This window comes from Ambystoma mexicanum, chromosome 3q, assembly GCF_040938575.1.
Source record: "Ambystoma mexicanum isolate Mex_15411 chromosome 3q, UKY_AmexF1_1, whole genome shotgun sequence".
NCBI classification, from domain to species: domain Eukaryota; kingdom Metazoa; phylum Chordata; class Amphibia; order Caudata; family Ambystomatidae; genus Ambystoma; species Ambystoma mexicanum.
Genome location: NC_090926.1, coordinates 303,461,962 through 303,481,315, shown reverse-complemented (window position 1 = coordinate 303,481,315; position 19,354 = coordinate 303,461,962). Strand labels below are relative to the sequence as shown.

The following is a 19,354-nucleotide window of genomic DNA, read 5'->3' as shown; positions in this document are numbered from 1 at the left end:
AGAGGGCGATTCAAAAGTATATAAGATGCTGTATGCACTGTTAAAAAGTTACCAACAAGGTAAAAACATAAAGGGAAACAGTGTACCAGTAAGGAAAGACTGATCAGTTTCCCCATAACAAAATGAGCAAAATGCCAGGGGGGTGAGGCAGAAGGCTTCAATTCCCTGTAAAAAGTTAGGGCAGGTTCAGAAACAAAAGGTTTGGGGTCCATAGAACATGGAGGGAAAGCAGATAGAAGTACTAGATTAAGCTTGGCGTATTGAAGTTTGCCATGTTTTCTATGTTCTCAGAGTAGATTGAAGAAATTAATGTAATAAGCAGTTTATTTCGTTTCCACATACCTGTTCATCACTGGTGCCACACCAATGCTTCCCTGGGCCATCACCTTCTTTATCCCTTTAAGTGCAACCATCTTGGCCTTGGCAATGGGATCAATGATGTCCTCTGTTGCAAATGTATCCAGATCTGGACGAATTGAAGCAGAAAGTGGTTAATTTGTCTTCTACCCGAGAAAGAGTATTCAATATCCTGGAGAGACTTGCCTACAAGCGCTCTAGTGTGAACATCTTTTTTCTCATAATGTCAAACGCCTAAAGATTTTATTTCTAATAATTGGAACTCACATTCGATAGACATTTGGGGCAAGTGGGGGGTGAAAGTATTAAATGGGGACCCACTGAGTCCATGCCATTTTGATTTTGTCCACATGGTTTACAGAGCTTTTCCAACCCATCAAGGAACTCCATGGCAACGTTATTCAGTATGTGTCCTTGAGAGACATGAAAACTGGCAGGTCAGTGGTCCAGAACGAGCCCACAGTGACGCACACAACAATTCAATTTGGACAGATAAGTAAAAAAATAACTATGCTATAGGCCCAAAAACCCCACGAAATGAAAAAGCAGGTAGCGTCATCACTCAACACTCAATTATAAAACAGATACAATCATGTTTAGGGTCGTAGGAATGCATACAATAAGGAACAAGTTACTTACCTGTAACTGTGGTTCTCCAGCATTGGTCTGGCATGGATTCACATGCGCATGAATATTCACAGTCAGGCCGGAAATCCTCAGTAAAAGAAAAAACAGTTGAGGAACATCCAGTTGAAATAACGTTACAGTTGGTAAGTAACTTGCTCTTCTCCAATAAACCAATCACTGACCCCAGCCAATGACTGCCCTGTCCCTAAGCCCCTCTGGTAGCACGTAAAGTGGCAGTATGACCAAGAAAAGCCGCAGAGGGGCAGGAGGAGGCATGACGATTCATGCCAGACCCATGCCAGAGAACAACAATTACAGGTAAATAACTTGTTCCTTCTCCAGCATGGATTCACATGCTCATGAATAAAGAATACATAGCAGTGCATCCATACACAACCACAGGAGGTGGTAAGGCTTAACAGAAACAATTACTCTTCCCTCCGGACGAGTCTCACCTTCAAGCCATCAAGTTGCGTAGCACTGCTTGGCCGACCCTTGACTCCTCCCTGGAATCCCTGTCAACGCAGTAGAATGTCGTGAAGGTATGCGTGAATTTCCACATAGCAGCCCTGGAGATGTTCAGCAGGGGCACACCAGACAGGAATGCTGTTGTCGCAGCGATTGCTCTGGTGAAATGGTCTCTCGGATGGCCAGGCAGCAGTCGGTTGCTAACCAGTGCGTGATATAGCCGGAGAGCCATCTGAAGATGGAAGCCTTCGACAAGGCCTTCACATGGTTCATGGGACCAAAGTTCACAAAAAGTAGAGCCGTCTTCCGGAAATTCTTCGTGCATGCCATATAGAACTTCAGAGCACGAGCCATATCCAGCGACTGCAAAGTCCTTTCAGCCGGCAACAAAGGTTTCGGAAAGAACACAGGCAACACCAAAAGCTTGTTGAGGTGGAAGTCCGACGGAACCTTTGGCATAAAGAGGAGTGAGTCCGAAAGCACCACCCTTGTGTCGTGAAAAGTCAGATACAGCTGTTTGCAGGATAGGTCCTGGATCTCACCTACCCTCCTGGCAGAGGTGTTGGCCAGCAGGAAAGCGGTTTTCCACGATAGGAACGAGAAGGGACAGATGCATAGGCTCGAAGGGGCACCCCCATGAGCCGCGTCAGTACCACAATGCCGGGGCAGGCGTCTTCACTGGCGGGAATGACCGAAACAGTCCTTTGAGGAAGTCCTTGATGAGATAGTGGGACCAAAGAAGACCGTCCGGGAGACCCGGTGTAGCGGGAGATAGCCGCCAGATGCACCTTGATGGAGGTGTGCACAAGCCCCGCCTTGGCCAACAACAAGGACGACGGAAGAATCTGCGGGGCAGTGACCCTCCGAGGGTTGATATTCTGCGTCTGGCACCACGTCGCAAAACGTTCCAACTTGTGACAGTAGCACTTCAGAGTCAATGTGCTCTGGCCCTGGCAAGGACCTCCCTGCAGTCCGCCGGGAGCTCGTATCCTCTGAATCCTCGAAGGTCCAGATGGACTAAGCAATATGCTCATAAAGAAGCATCCAGAGGATTGGGCCAAATTCTGCGTTCATCTATTCGCCACAATTGAGAAAGTGAAACAAATCCCGATGACTTGGACAAAAGCTATTCTGATACCAATATATAAGGCAGGTGATCGACAACAGCCTATAAATTATAGACCAATCGCACTTTTGGATCCAATTGGGAAGAACAGCCTATAAATTATAGACCAATCACACTTTTGGATCCGATTGGGAAGATTTTTGCAATGCTTCTCCTTTACAAACTCAACATTTGGATCAAAGAAACCGAGCAATTTGATATCAGGCAGACAGGATTTACAAAGGGTACTGGTACTCCTGTAAATCTTATGATCCTGAATCTTTTGAAACAGGAGGCATTGGTCAATAATCACACCACATATGCAGCATTTATAGACCTGCATATGGCCTTCGATATGGTTAACAGGACAACATTGTGGGGGAAATTAAAGAAGTGGAAGTGCCCATTGACACTATTGAAACCTATTCAACAACTATATACCAATACCACTTTACAAATTAGATTATCACAACAAGGTCAATTGTCGGCACCCATTGAAGCAGAAAACAGTCTCAAACAGGGGTGTCCACTTGCCGCTACGTTGGTTAAGTTGTACACCATGGATCCCCCTGAGACTCCTCGCTTTCAGAAGGCAAATCCACCTAAATTAAACAACCAGCAGATTCAGCATTTGATGTATGCAGATGAGTCATCCTAGACAAAACAGAGCTAGGTCTACAAAGAAGTCTCCGAGAACTGGAAACTTATATGTTGGAAAATGGCTTAGAGATCAATGCCGCCAAAACAAGCATCATGCCACTGTCGGCAAAGAAAGGACTGAATAGAACAACATTCCTTCCAGTTCTATATGAACAAAAAAAATAACCACGGTAACCGAAATCAAATACCTAGGAGTTCTAGTGAATCAATCGGAAGTAGAAACACCTTGGATGAAGCACCTGAGAATTAAAACAACTTAATTGGCGAGACAAGGGCTATGCATACATAGAACATTTGGAAAATACTTGTTACAACCAATCCTCATTTTACTGACAAAAAGTGACAGCAATACTGAGTTACGGGAGTGAGACCATGATTAATCTTGACCAGTCTATCTGGGATATCTTGGAAGGCCTCTTTTGGAGGAAATTCCTTGGGTTATCAAATTATTTCCCGATCAAAAGAATCAGACATGAGATCGCGACACATTCATTAAGATCAATAGTCGAGTGGAAAAAAATCGATTTGTATAGAAAAATGATTAATGAGGATGAAATCCCTGCATATAAATTATTCAAACAAAGAAACACCACTGTGGCCAACATGGCATTAGCACTTTGGAAAAACGCAATGAAAAGTGTGATGGCAACAAACAGCATAACAATGGAGATGCTTGTGAATCACCCGCAATGTGCTAAACGAAGAATACTGCGAAATGACTGGATATCTACTTTAACAGAGAAAACACAATATCAGATGAATCTGCAATGTGAATTGGACAACTGGGCAATAAATGATTTGCCTGCCTATCTAAAGCAATTCCCTGATAGGTATATAAGGGATCAATTTATTAGACTACAACTAAATCAATTACCAACACGGGAACTTATGGCAAATAACAGGCAAATCTTGAAAGAGGAAGCATTTTGTCGATTCTGTAAGAACAAACAGATTCTCTAAACCATTCATCATATCATCATGACGTGCCCTCCGTTAGCTGAAAAAAGAAACTGGTTTTGAGAAATGATAACACCTGGGCATTAACTTAATTGCCAGGACAGATGGAATCTAATATTGTCAGGGAATAATAGGAGTCTTACTACTGTCATAATTCAATTTTGGAATCACATAATTACGATGAGGAGGACATAACTATCTGAAAGGGAAGACTGTCAGTAGCCTTGAATGGAGAAAGGAAACGACCTTGTGAATTTTGATACTGTACGACCTTGTGGATAAATGAAAAGTTTTGAATAAAACTTTAACAAAAAAAAGAATTTGAAGGCTGCAGGAGCCAAGCCTTCAGGTTCAGCGTTCCTGGGTCATGGTGCAGGATTGCTGCTGCTCCTCTTGCGAGCAGATCCGCAATCACCGGCTGCTTAACCGGGGTCGACGCCGACATGCTGATAAGATCAGAGTACCAAATCTGCCTCGGCCACACCGGGGCGATGAGGATCATCCTGCATCGGCTCCGTTTGAGATGATTGATGACTCGCAGGAGGAGCGGCAATAGAGGGAACACTTACAGGAAGAAGCCTTCCCATGAGAAGGAAAACTTGTCCCCCATGCTCCTCAGCTGGTGGAACCTGCTGGCAAATTTCTGGCATTTGGAATTCACCGCCGTTGCAAACAGATCGATCTAGGGTCTGCCCCATTTGAGGAGGAGCATGTCCACTTGATCCTGCAAAGCTCCCATTTGTGGCAAGAGCGCAGTTCACTGCTGAGGCAGTCAGCGATGGTGTTCTCAGACGGAAAAGCGATGAGGAACATTCCTTGGGCAAGGGCCCAGTGCCACAAGTCCTGCGCCTCTCTAAAGAGCGCTGGGGATCTGGTTCACACCCCCTGATTCCTGATGTAAAACATTTTGGTGGCATTGTCTGTGAAGACCCTCAACACCTTGCCCTTGAGGGATGAAGGAACGACTTGAGGGCCCAGAACACTGCTCGCAGTTCCAGGACATTGATGGACATCCAGGACAGGCCTCTGGCGTGGAGACGTCCGTTGTGGGCTACCCAGCCTTTCATGGAAGCCTCTGTGGTGACCGTCTCCTTGTACGAGGGCTCTGGACATCAGTGCCCCCGGCGATTTTGCGCACACACCCCACCACCTCATCGCTCGATGGAACTCCTTGTCAAGAAAAATCCTGCCTGCGAAGCTCCCCGACACCTGGACCCACCGCACGGCCAGGAATTCCTGAAGGGGCCGCATCCGCAACCTGCAGAGTCTGATTAGGAAAATACACATCATGCCGAGCAGCGACTTTATGGTCCGCACCGTGGTGATCATCAGTGTCAACAGCTGTTGCACTTTGCCCAAAATGGCCATGATCCTCTCTTCTGAGGGGGCCGTCAGGCAGGAGACCATGTTGAGGCTGGACCACAGGAACAGCGAGTTCCCACGATTGAACCAAGCAGGACTTTGGATGGTTCACGGAGAGCCCCAGATCCATCAGCAGCCGGACTGTCCGGTCCATGTGTTCGGCAGCGATCTCCCTTGACTTGGCAGGGATGAGCCAGTCGAGGTACGGGTACACATGTATCCCCTGCAGACGTAGATGGGCTGCCACTGGTGCCAGGCACTTCATAAACACTGGGCGCCGACTTCAGTCCGAAGGGAAGGGCCTTGAATTGGTAGTGTTTTCCCTGTACGACGAACAGGAATTTCCAATGCTTTGTGAATGGGGACATTGAAGTAAGCTTCCTCCAGTTAGCCGAGCACGTGCTGCAACGTGATCATCCTGAATTGTTGGGACTTTAGGAACTTGTTTAGATGCTGCAGGTTGAGAATGGGCCTCCAGCCCGCATTGGTCTTCTTTGCTAAGGAGGTATCTGGAGTAGACTGCAGCACTCTAGAGTTGCTTTGGAACCAGCTCCATCGCCCCTTTTCTTAGCATGGCCCTTACTTCTTGCAGGAGTTGAGGGATGTGCTGCTCCTGGTGGGCCACCGGTGGTATCTGCGGAAACTTCTGATGGAATTCTAGAGTTTGTCCGTGGACGAGAGCATTCAGCACTCAGTCAGTGGAAATCTTCTCCAACTCGCTGGCCTCCCACTGGGGTGCATGGGTGGGGCCACATGTTCTGGCTGGTTCAATCCTGCTTCGGGCCTGTGTGCCGCCTTGGGGGAGATTGCAGCGGCCTCCTGTGGAAGCCTTGGAATGACCCCTGTAGGCTTCCTGGTTCGTGGAACAGGAGGGCTGGCGGTACAAGGACGATCCCCTGCCGAAACTCTTCGCAAATCTTCCGGATTTCCTCCCTGACGAACGAAAGGAAGAGCGGTGTTGCTGAAGCGAACCTAAGGCCTGGGACGTCGCCATGTCGGTCTTGATGGCTTGCAATGATTCATCGCCAGCCTTCCCACAGAGATTGTCCCTGTTGAACGGCATGTGCAGGACCCTCGTCAACTTCCTGCCGCTTGTCATCTGGGAGAAATTCCAGCAATGGGGACATCTTATACCACAGCTCCCTGTCGTATCTGGCCAGTTGCCGCCAAGTACATCACCTTTCTAGCCATGGCGTCCAACTTCTTCCCCTCGCTGCCCAGGGGGAACAGAGGCTGAAGACTGTGCATTTGAGGACTTCTTCCTTGTAGCTGCCAAGATGACAGTCTGGGGAAGGCTGTGACCGCAGGCACTTTGGTGCGGACTCCAACACCGGGTACTTCTTTTCAAGCCTGTCTCTTTTTGCTGGGGCTGAGGCGGGATTTTTCATCAACGCAAGGTCCTCATCCCAAAAGTCGTCCGGAGGGGCCCTGCCAGAATGGTCTTCCTCTTAGCCTCTCAGCACAGGTAAAGGAACCCTTTCTTTTTGATCTGTTCTGGTGTCAGATGGAAGAGCTCAGATGCACAGGCGACCATGGAGTGGAACAATCCCACTTCGTTGGGGGAGACGCGCTCGGTGGTGGGGAAGCGCTGCCGCTGTTGTCCGTCAGTCATCACGGTGTCCATCCATGTATACCTTTGGGGGTGGGGGGGGGCTTGTGCGGGGGTTGAGGCAGCATGGGGTGCCATTTCCTCTTCGCCGGCAGGGGGCCCAGTGCCACCGGGGTCAGTGCTGGGGGTGCCTTCAGCATACTCTTCTGGATCTCAGACACCAGCGTGTGGAGAGCTGACAGGAAGTCCAGCGACACATCCCTGGGAGGTGTCTGGGGTTTAGGCTTGCTGTGCCCAGCACCCACGTCGTCAGATCCGCCGCCCCCCTCGATGATCCCATCGTTTCCCCACATTCTCCTGGACCGTGTGAACGGACACCATGTCCTAAGAAGAAATGCCTGTGCCCTGGAGCACGGTAGAGGCCTACACTACCCGCCCACCCTTTTTGTGCATCTTGAGGGGTCAGTGCTGGGCTCAGGGATGGCATCCTTTTCTCCAGTGTTTTCTCCACTGGCTTGGCAGAAGCCTCCCCGCCCGGGAGGAAAGCCCACTCTGGGGGCCGTCGGGGCCCCCTGGACCGGGTCAGCCCCTTTAGCCTTCGAGAGGGTGGCCGCCACCAGCTGGATCGAGGACAACAGTCTGGACTACCTGGCCCTTCAGGGGTAGGTCGGCAACCTTACCCTGCGCCTTAGTCTTCCGCAGCTTCCCCGGGTTAGTCGATTTCCTCTTCGAGGTGGAGTTGAAGCGATGGCTTGAGTTGGAAGCCGATGGTGAAGAGGGGCGTGTCCTGCTTGTCGTGGGACACGATTGTGCGGCGACCTCGACGGAAACAGACTTGCGGTGCTTGGCCTTGCTATGGACCCCCACAGATGGGGCACCCTCAAAGGACTTACAAGCCCGCATCTTGGACCGGCCGGTCCTGGGTGAGGCATGCCCCTGCTTGCCACACAGGAAGAGGCCTTGGCATTGAGCCACACAGCCAGTCTACTGTGCCGATCCTTGATGGTGCGTTTGGTGAATCCAAGGAAAATCTCACAATCCGCCTCCTTGTGGCCCGGATGGAGACCACTGGGAGTGTTTGTCTTCCACAAACATGTTCCTCAATCGGCAGGTGGAGCAGAGCTTGAAGAGAGAACCTCAGTCCTTCTCTCCAGACATAGTTCTGCGTGCGGTGTAGGCCAGATTGCCTTCTGGAATCTTAGATGAAGTCTCAACGATTCTTGCGCTTGAGGGGTGATGAAGGACGCTGACAAACGGATGCCCACTTGCCAGTCATAGGAATGACAGAGCACACAGGCTCTATTTGACAAAACTATAAACTATCAAAAAAGTGTGAAAACGTAGAAAAGCTCTTGGAGCAAAACACGAGGACTTCCAACACTTGAACGTGCGGTCAAAATTTGAAGATGGCTGCCAGTGGAGGGGCTTAGGGAGCAGGCCGTCATTGGCTGGGGACATTATGACCCTGAGCTCAGTGATTGGTTTATAGGAGAAGAACAAGTTACTTACCAACTGTAACATTCTTTCAACTGGATGTTCCTCCCACGTATTCCTCATCTTATGATATTTGTATCTCGCCAGCTTCGGTGCTTCAGAAAACATTCACGGCAGAGGGCGCTGTGCACGATGTTGTGGCGTCGATGTCCCTTGACAGGCTCCGTACTGTGTCGATGTCACCATCAGTACAAGTAGCTTGGGCCGCGCCCGTTGGCTTCAGTTCTGTTTTTGTGGAAATATTCGAGGAACACCCAGGCGTGCCTCATGACTGAAAGAGAGACGTGTAACTAACAAACTGTACTGCGGGGTAGGATGGGAGGGGCGATGAGGAATACGTGGGAGGAACATCCAGTCGAAAGAACGTTAGAGTTGGTAGGTAACTTGTTCTTCGAATGGATTGTGTCCTCCCACGTATTCCTCATCTTATGATAGACTGCTATAGCAGTCGTAATTTTTGAGGTGGGAGTACCAATTATTTTTCTCATGGACGGAATGCAGTACCGCCTTAGCAAATAATCCTTCATTGGAAGAAGCATCTCAGCAGTAATGCTTGATGAAGGTATGCATTGATGCCCATGTTGCGGCTGAACAAAAATCTGCTACAGGGACTCCCCTCTTCAGAGCCGCGGAAGTAGCCATGCCCCTAGTGGAATGGGCTTGAAACCCATCCAGCAGGTCCTTTCCCACCAATCTGTAGCACTCCGTTATAGCCAAAATGATCCAGCGAGATATGGTGGGTTTTGTCACTGCTAATCCCAATTTATGGCCAGTATAACCCACAAAAAGTTTGTCATCCTGACGCAATTTTGACATTCTCGATATATAAAAACTGACAGCCTTTTTGGGTCCAGTCTATGAAACCTCTCCTCTTCTTTGCCCAAATGAGGAGGAAGGTAGAATGTTGGTAATATGATTTTTTGTGACAAGTGAAAGCCAGAAACTACTTTTGGTAAGAAAGAAGGTTTAACCTTAAGTACCACTTTGTCTTTGTGAAAGGTAGTGTACGGAGGTTTGCATGAGAGCCTGCAATTCACTAACCCTGCGGGCTGATATTAAGACCACAAGAATGACAGTTTTTAATGTTAAAAGTCTCAAGGGACAGAAATGCAGAGGCTCAAAAAGGTATACAAGTTAGAAATTTAAGTGCAAGATTTAGATCCCAAGTGGGGAGATGAAAAGGGACTGGAGGGTACACATTCGTGAGCCCTTTCAGGAATTGAATGATTAATGGAATTTTGACAGAGGAGTGCTTGAAAATGGTCAGCGCAGCCAGATATCCTTTAATTGTTCCGATCTGGAGACCCAGATTGGCTAGATGTAATGTAAAAGAAAGCACCATTGGGGTGCCACATTGAAAAGGGTCCACATCCTTATCCCTGCACCAGTTACTGAATTTATTCCAACAACATCGATACAGGGATTTCGTTTCTGGCCTTCCGGCCGAAAGCAGCATCTCCATTACGTCATCCAGAAGATCCCAATCCTTGTATCTCAAACTCTCAGAAACCATGCGTGAAGGTTGAGTTTCTTGACCTCTGGCTGGAGAACCAGACCTTCCTCTTACGAGAGAAGATACTCTGTTTGTGGAAGACCTATTGGCGGGAAGATGGACATGTCCAGAAGGTCCGGGTACCACGTTCTCCTGGCCCAATCCGGGGCAATTAGGATCATGGTTCTCCTGAACTTTCTCAACCTCCTGATAACATGAGGAATCACAGGAACTGGCGGAAACGCGTACAGAAGTGGAAACTCCCAGTCCACCACGAACGTGTCTCCTAGAGCTCCTCTGAGGAAATTCCCTTGAGCAGTACTGTTCGCACTTCCGTTTGATCCTGATCCACTTGAGGGGTTCCCCAAAGGGTGAAGATCTCGAAGGACGTCTGAGCTAGTTCCCACTCGTGGGATACTGTGCTCTGCCTGCTCAGAGCATCTGCAGTTGTTTTCTGCTCTCCGGCTAGGTGAAATGCTGACAGAGATTCCTTCGCTGATTGCCCAGAACCAGAGCTGCATTGCCTCTATGCACAGTGGTAATAACCCTACTCCTCTCTTGTTGAGGTAGTACATGGCCACAGCGTTGTCCGTCATTATCAGGACATTCTTTCCCCGTACAGAGGGCAGGAAGGACTTCAGCGCTAGTCTGATTGCCCTCAGCTCCAACAGGTTAATGTGTAGTTCGGACTCCAATGGAGACCAGCGACCGCTTGTCAGATCGTTGGTGTGGGCTCCCCACCCCGTGAGTGAGGCGTCCGTCACTACAGTTATCTCTGGCCATGGTTGCCAAAAAGATTCCCCCTTCAGAATGTTGTTGTTGCAAGCCCACCAAAGAAAGTCTTGAGCAACTGTGCTTGACATATTGCCAGAGAATTGGGACCACTGAGTCCTGAGAGCCCATTGAAGGGATTTCATCCTCAATCGGGCCTCTGGCACCAGAAAGATGCAGGATGCCATGAGACATAGCAACCTCAGAAAATCGAAGGCCGGAAGATGTTGGGCATTTTGGAACTTTGTTACCATCTGCAGAATGTGGAGAGCTCTCACCTCGGCAGTTGAAGCTTTGCCCGAGGAAGTAGCCAGGACTGCTCCGATGACTTAGTGTCTTTGGAATGGTATCATATGGGCCTTCTTGAAATTGAGGGAGAAGCCTAGCTTGTGAAGTGAGTGTCAGGTGATTGCAAGATGTTCCTGAGCTTGTTTGGGGGAACAAACTCTTATCAACCAATCGTCCAGATAGGGGTAGACGTGAATCCCCCCCCCTCTTCTTAGAATCGCTGCCACAACCGCCATCAGCTTGGTGAAAACCCTCGGGCGGAGGTCAGCCCGAATGTCAGAACTCGAAACTGAAAATGAGAGCCGCCTACCACGAACCTCAGGCCCTTCCTGTGTTTGAGATGGATTGGCACATGAAATTAAGCATCCTGAAGGTCAAATGATACCAACCAGTCTTTGAGTTGGAGAGCCTGAAGGATCCGAGAAAGGGTTACCATCTTGAACTTGTCCTTCCTGAGGAACTTGTTCAAGTTTCTTAAGTCCAAGATGGGTCACAATCCTCCGTCCTCCTTTGGGATAAGAAAGAAAGGGGAGTACCAACCCTTGTTCCTCTCCGCTAATAGGTACATGTTCTATTGCACCTTTCTCTAGCAGGGTTAAAATCTCCTGCACAAGGAGCGTATCTGGAATTTTGAGAGTTGGCTCCGGTGGATGGTCTGGAGGTCTTTTTAGGAAGGGAAGGAAGTAACCTTGAGCTACTGTCTCCAGTGCCCAAGCATCTGAAGTAATGACCCACCATTCTTTCAGATGCTGTGAGATTCTGCCTCCCACCGGGGTCTTGTGTGATAAGGCCTCAGTGTGACTTGGAGGCGGCTGCAGGAGCGGCTGAGGGCAAAGATGCTGTTCCTGAGGCTGGTTTCGCACCTCTTCCTCGTCCACCACGAGGGACATTTCTTTTACCTCTTTGTATGGCCTGTCCTCTTCCTCACACGAAAGAGGAGTAGTATTGAAAAGAACGACCTCTCCAGGAAGATGAGCCAGAATAAGGTTTCTGAGGCTGTCGCATAAAGTCGCTAAGAGATTTAGCTGCCGCTTTGGAAGTCTGCATTTTTTTCTAAGCTTTCATCAGCTTTACTGCCAAACAGCCTCAAGCCATCAAGCATGTTGAGTAGCCTGGCCTGCACATCAGGTGCAAACCTCGACTTCCTCAACCACGCAAATCTGCGTAGTACTGTGATTGCAGCCATGGATCTGCTGATGCTATCAGCAGTATCCAGTCCAGAGTGGAGACATTGCCCCAATGCCTCCTTGCCATATTTCACAATATTCAGGAAGCCTTCCCTTTCCTCTGAATATGATCAGCCGCGGCTGTGATGCAGTCCCACAGGGTATGGATGAACCTGGCCAGGGTACAGGCGACACTTGCTGACTTGAGAGCTATGCTACCCGATGTAAAGACCTTACTGGCTCAAGCATCCACTTTCTTATCCTCTCTATCGGGGGAGGAGGGGGGAAATCGATGGATAGGCTGTTTGTTTTGAAGAAGTTGCTGCCTGAATCACCAGACTCTCAGGCGTGGAATGTCTCTTTTAGTACTCGGGGTCACAACTAGAATCTCTGTATTTCTTAGGAAAGTTACTGTTAACTGGAGAAGCAGTCTCAGGAGACTCACAGTTTTTTTCCACTGTTCTATGAAGCGCCCTATGGAAAGGGAGAACTGGGTCCTTCTGGGAGCCCTGGTACAGGATATCAGTCATATCGTCCTGATCAAATGTGGGTGAGGGTCTACCCCATCCCATGTATTCAATGACCCTATTCATTAAACTCCTGTACCCTGAATCTGCATGTTCTGCAGTGTCAGGTTTTGTAAATTCTAGCTCTGGTGACGTATCAATGCCACTAGCAGAGTGAAGGGTGTCACAGGTCTCATTTTCGATTCTGGATCGATTAATTCATCTGGCACCCCTCTGGTACCAAACTATACTCCAAAAGGAGAAACGTATTCCTCTGAGGCACTCTCCTCTTCAAAGATAGAGGACATGGACTTAAAGTCTGATTTAGGTAAGAGAGTAAACCTCCTTTCCTGTGTTTGAGTTTGCCTCGAGGGAATCGAAGGAGTCTTCAAAGGCGTTGAAGTCTTCGAAGAAGGTGTCAAAACCTCCTTCAGCTTTGGTGTCAAAGCCATCGGCTAAGTCGTCGAGTGCTTCGATGACTTCCGTTTCTTCATCTGTATCAGGGAATCACTCGAATCTCGAGGAACCTTCAACGATTTGACTTGAGGTCGAGATTTGAGTTTCACCCTTACTACTGGTTACGCCCACAGTAGTTTGACTCCCCTGCGTTGTATAAAGGGGGCGACCGGGGTCTGGCTCTTTCGAGGTTTCTTTGAGGGGGTCAGGCCCCATTCTCAAAGACCTTCATCATAGCCTTTCTAAATTCATCCCATTTCCTTGGGGAATCCGACATAGTCGGACATCTTACCAATTCGGTAGATGTGTTCGAAGAAGAGGCGGGAGATCTGTGTCTCCTCTTCATCTTCTTTGAAGATGAAGAACGTCTCGATCTACTACGTGATTGAGACCTCTTTGAATGTTTACACCGATCCGAATCCTTCGATTCGCCCGACTTGCTATGTTTTTTTGATGAGGCCTTCGAAGCTTTGCGCCCCACCGCCAGTTTACCTTTTCTCCCACAAAGAGATTTCTCTGTAATCGACTGACAGGAGCCACAGTCGCCGGTCCGATGGTCTGAACCCAGGCACCAAAGACAAACGCGGTGAGGGATGGACATTTTAGATCCACAGTCGACACATTCTTTGAACCCCGTCTTGGGAGTAGAAGGGGTAGAAGATGACATTTTCTCAAAGAAAATTCAAAGTGCACCGTTAACTCGAGAGCGAAGCAATCAGAAAAACGGAACTGAAGCCAACGGGCGCAGCACAAGCTACTTATACTGATGGTGACGTCGACACGGTACAGAGCCTGTCGAGGGACATCAATGCCATGACCTCGTGCACAGCGCCCTCTGCCGAGAATTTTTTTTCCAAATGAGGAATAGATGGGAGGACACAATCCATTCGAAAGACGTTATATAAACTGTCTCTCTCCCAACAACCAATAACTGAGCTCTGGGTCATACTGCCCCCAGCCAATAACTGCCCTCTACCTAAGCCCCTCCGCTGGGAGCCATCTTCGGATTTGAAAGCAAGTAAAGTGGCAATAGGACCAAGAGAAGAGCCGCAGAGGGGTAGGCGGGAGGGTTTGCATGTGAACCCATGCCAGACTCATGCTGGAGAACAATAGTTACAGGTAAGTAACTTGTTCCTTCTCCAGCATGGGGTCTGCCATGGATTCACATGCTCATAAATACATTGCAGTACACACATGCACAACCACGGGAGGTGGCAAGGCTCAACAGAAGCAATCTCTTACCTCCTCACAAGGTTCATCTTCAAGCAAACAGGTTGCGCTGCACTGCTTGGCCGACTCTGGACTCCTCCCTGGAATCCTGGTCGACGCAGTAAAATTTCGTGCAGGTGTGCGTCGACCTCCACATAGCAGCCCTGCAGATGTCCAGCAAGGGCAAACCAGACAGGAACGCCGTAGTTGAAGCGATCGCTTTGGTCGAATGGGCTCTCGGACGGCCAGGCAACTGTCGGTTTGCAAACTGGGGACAATGGGTGATGCAACCGGAGAGCCACCTGGAAATGGAAGCCTTGGAGAGGGCCTTCCCATGGTTCACAGGTCCAAAGTTCACAAACCGCTGTGTTGTCTTCCGAAAACACTTTGTGCGGTCCACGTAGAACTTCAGCGCTCTAGCCACATCCAGCGAGTGCAAAGTCCTCTCAGCCGCCGACAAAGGCGACAGTAAGAAAACGGGTAACACCAAGGGCTTGTTGAGATGGAAGTCCGGCTGTACCATGGGCATGAAAGAGGGGTGCGTGCGCAGCACCACCCTCTTCTCGTGGAATGTCAAGTAAGGTGGTTTACAAGAAAGGGCCTGGATCTCTCCGACTCGTCATGTGGAGGCGATGGCCACAAGGAACGCTGTCTTCTGAATGCATAGGCTTGAACAGTGGACCCATGAGCCTAGACAACACCCCTTCGAGCTTCCACGCCCGGGCCAGAGTCTTCACCGGCGGGGACGAACGGAAAAGTCTTTTAATGAATTCCTTGACCAGGCGGTGTGACCACAACAGCGACCTCCCTGGAGTTCTGGTGTAGCGGGAGATAGCCGCCAAATGAACCTTGATGGCAGCATGGGCCAATAAATACGGCAGCACCCCTGCAGGGCCGTAATCCGTAGAGGTTTGAGTTTCTGTGCACGGGACCAGACGGTGAACCTATTCCACTTATGGCTGTAGCATTTCAGCATAGACAAAGGCCTGGCCTTGACAAGCACATGCAGTCTGCCGGGAGATTGTATCCACCAAACTGTAGGGCTGCAGGAGCCAGACCTGCAATTTCAGCGACCCTGGGTCCTGGTGCAAAATCGCGCCTCCTTCCCTGGCGAGAAGATCTGCGTCCATCGGAAGCTTGACAGAACAATGCAGAATTGGACCTACTGTCAAAAGGTCCATCCTTTGTACCTGTGGCATAAGCAGACTGTTTCAACACTGAATTAGAACTTCATAGGGTTTACAGGAATATCCAGCTCAAATATTATTGAGACTTTTTTGCCCAAAAATAGGACAGAAAACGTGACTGACATTGAACCAAGGACTTAAGCCTAAATCTACCTTTATTCCACCACCGCATGCAGTCTCTCCTGAGATTGTTACCTTCGAAAATAGGGTCACTAGGTAGATCATGGAGAAAATCAAAAACAATTATACACGTGATAACAGCACAAGAAAGGGAAAGTCTCAAAACATTATGTGATACCCCAGGGATCACGATTAAACCGGCAGATAAAAGGGGAGGCATAGTTATTATGCAAACCCCCGAATATGTAACATAATGTCTAAGTCTGCTGAGCGATATTGACTCCTATATCAAACTGAGACAGGACCCAATGGAAAGATTAAAGGAAGAAATCAAAGATTTCATGAACCATGCAGAAAATGAGAACTGGATTTGTGAAGATGAACAGCGTTTTCTTAATCAGATGAATCCCAAATGTGCAGCCTTCTACATCTCACCGGAAATGGATAAACATCTCACTAAACCCCCAGGGAGACCTATAGTTTCCGCTATAGACTCCCTATTAGAGCCACTATCTACGTAGAATTTTTCCTTAAACCCTTTGTTGAAGCTATGCCTTCATATATTAAAGACTAAACAGAGATGATTAAGATCACAGAGAGCTTCCCAATAAGACCAGGGGACATCCTTGTAACTATGGATGTAGAATCGTTATACACCTCGATTCCACAGATGCCATGCCTAGAAGGTTTAGGGATTTGTTTTTTAGACACCAGGCTTTTACCACACAATCCACCTACAGGCTTCATCCTCTAGTGTGCACGTCTGTCCATGACAGAAAACATTTCTATTTGGCAATCAACTTTATAAACAACGAGGTGTGAGCATGGGGGCAACTTTCGCCCCTGACGTGGCAAACTTCTTTATGCCAGATTTTGAAGAAAAATACATATTAGGGGTGAACAGCAAATAAAAACAGCTACAGGATCTATACCAGCGTCTTATCACTTGGTATAGATACATAGATTATATTTTTCTCATATGGAGAGGAGGCACAGACTATTTAAACATCTTTGTAGATTGGGTGAATGGACGTGATCCAAACATCAGATTCACTTCAAAATGGAATATGAAGGAAGTAAACTTCCTTGACTTGAAAGTAAAGATATCTGGGAACAAATTAATAACTACTTTGTATAGAAAACCCACAGCGAAGAACGCACTACTGCACTTTACCAGTTATCCTGTTGGCCTATGGGAGAATTTACCTTATGGTTGTTACGTCCCCTGCACACTTTCCATAGGGCAGTAAGCCTAAGAGATATTTACACCCATCCGTTTTGGGGTAGACAAATTGTAAAGTTGTCCATTTCATTGTATATACGCTCTCTTTGACATACAAAATACTGGCCTTATAGTAGGATGAATGATTTCAGGACATAGCAATGCCAATTTGCCTATACTCCGATCATAACTGGCTCAGAGACATATCTAGTACATGTACAAAACAGGGCTAGTCGGCCCTAGTCCCATCCATGTTAACATGTCACTTCCGAAGCAACAAGCGCCACTTGTCGCCAACATGTTTTTTTTAGCCATATGTATTAACATTCAACATCTCTTGCTTCATACTTAACCTTGTAGGCTTTAAGCCAGTGCATCAGCTTGGCAGTTCCAATGCACAACCGATGAATTTTAGCCACATGTCATTACCAGCACGACATTATCTATGACTGATACTAGGTCATGAGTACCCTATCCGAAGCAGATTAGCACTACCCGTTGACCATTTAATATTCCCCTACATGCTATTATGTATGACACCCCAGCCGATCTTTCCAAAAGGCACGGCATCATTTACTTGAACTTCTGTCATCTGGTCCCAGTATGGCTCATTATCTCCATGTGTACATGCGGTGGAGTGACGTCACGCCACTCACACGTACACACATCTGAACACACACAGTCTTCAGTTAGTGTTTTAGGGTATCACTATTAGCTGGGTACACTATTCCTATTCAAAGACCGGTTATTTACATCTCACATGCGTACGCGAGTGACGTCATTGCCCATGACGCTACCCGCGCATGTGTCCTTATATTCCCATACATCACAAAAACCATTTCCTCACACTAAACCGCTCGCGCGTGCAACATTACTTATGACGCTGCTCGCGCATGCGCGAATGACGTCACCACTTTACTAATTACTATATATAAACAGTCAGCGGCGGATGCGGTCGGAGAGCCGCGCTTCCTGACCATATCCCCACCGTGGACTGCTGCATCTACATTATTTTCAACTAAGTTTGGCTTTAATTATTGGGCAATCTCTGTGCCCATAGATACTTCAGTACATTGATGCACTTATTCTCCTTTTAGGAGTATGAAGCCAGTTACCTTTCAACTCTCCATGACAACACTACCAGACCTAATCATGTTGCCTCAACACCAAGTTGTGAATCTTTGAGCATCCTCTTTGGAAAATACTCTTCTACAATCTGTTTAGAAGTAGGGCGAGTCTGATTCTGATTAGGTTTTTCACTAAATTCTTTTTTTCATTATAAAAAAAACCTAACATAGGCATTGTTATGCTTCAACACATTATATCCCTCTAACTACCCGGACTTAAGGTCCAGACGTCCTTTTATTTTTCTATTTTGTTACTTTAAAACAACTGTGGAGTATTGAATAGATGCAAGTCACTCACAAGTAATGTGTATTCTTTTGAAAAAAAATGTACATTAGCAAAATCAGGGTCCGATTGACACTTGTGACAGGATGGCCATTTAAACAAGTTTTTTTTAATTTATTTTTTGAAAAAAGTCACCTAACTCTGTTATCTTATTTTTCAATTATTGGTAACGTTAGTAAATGTTTGATTAATTTCTGTCTCTATAGATCTATGTGAAATTTTTATTGGAATCTATGCCCCTGATGGAGAATATGAATCTCAAAACACGTTGGGCCAACTCGAAAATATTAAAAAGGGAGAAGACCTTTCTTTCTCTAACCAAAAGGAGTCATTGAATGAATTTTCTGAATGAACTTTTCTACAAAGCACTTTTACTCATTTGATTATGTAATAACTAATGTCAAAAAGTTATTGGAACAAAACCTACTTGTCAAAATATCTCTTGGGCTTATTGCCCTATGAAAAGTGTGCAGGGGACGTAGCTTTCCATAACTTGGATTTCTCCTTCTCTATTATATTCCAGCCTAGATACAAGGCTGAGTCTTTCTCCCCTGCACCTTAAATTCTGTCAAAACATTCTATTGAATAATACTCACCCCACATGGAATTATAACTTAAAAATTGGTGTGCAAGTATATTTCAGTGTTTTGTTTATTCGAAGGAATTGTACCAATAAAGATGACTTTATTGAACATGGAGGACAGCTCAAAACAAGACTCATTCAGAGAGGATACCCGTGGAAACTAGTCAACAACAATCTAAAGAGGGCTGTTAATACCAGTAGGGAAGAATGTCAAACCACGACAGAAGAAAAAACAAGAAAGGATAGTTTGCGTCACTACCTTCAACCCAATAAAGCAATGATTTAAAGAAAATTATTACAGGAAATTGGGACCTTATTAAGCAGCCAGGAACTCTGGCACAAAAACCCTTATTCGCCTTCAAAAA

The 19,354-nt window shown here is 47.3% G+C and overlaps 1 protein-coding gene across 3 annotated transcripts in view; it reads right to left on the bottom strand.

Annotated features, from left to right (window-relative positions):
- Nucleotides 1-19,354, bottom strand: part of KMT2D (lysine methyltransferase 2D) — a 2,224,302-nt gene that overhangs the window by 840,360 nt on the left and 1,364,588 nt on the right. For all 3 annotated transcript variants that reach the window (XM_069653836.1, XM_069653837.1, XM_069653838.1), the window contains one exon: nucleotides 343-466. In XM_069653836.1, the coding sequence (XP_069509937.1) occupies nucleotides 343-466 (124 nt within the window). The remainder of the gene's footprint in view (nucleotides 1-342; nucleotides 467-19,354) is intronic.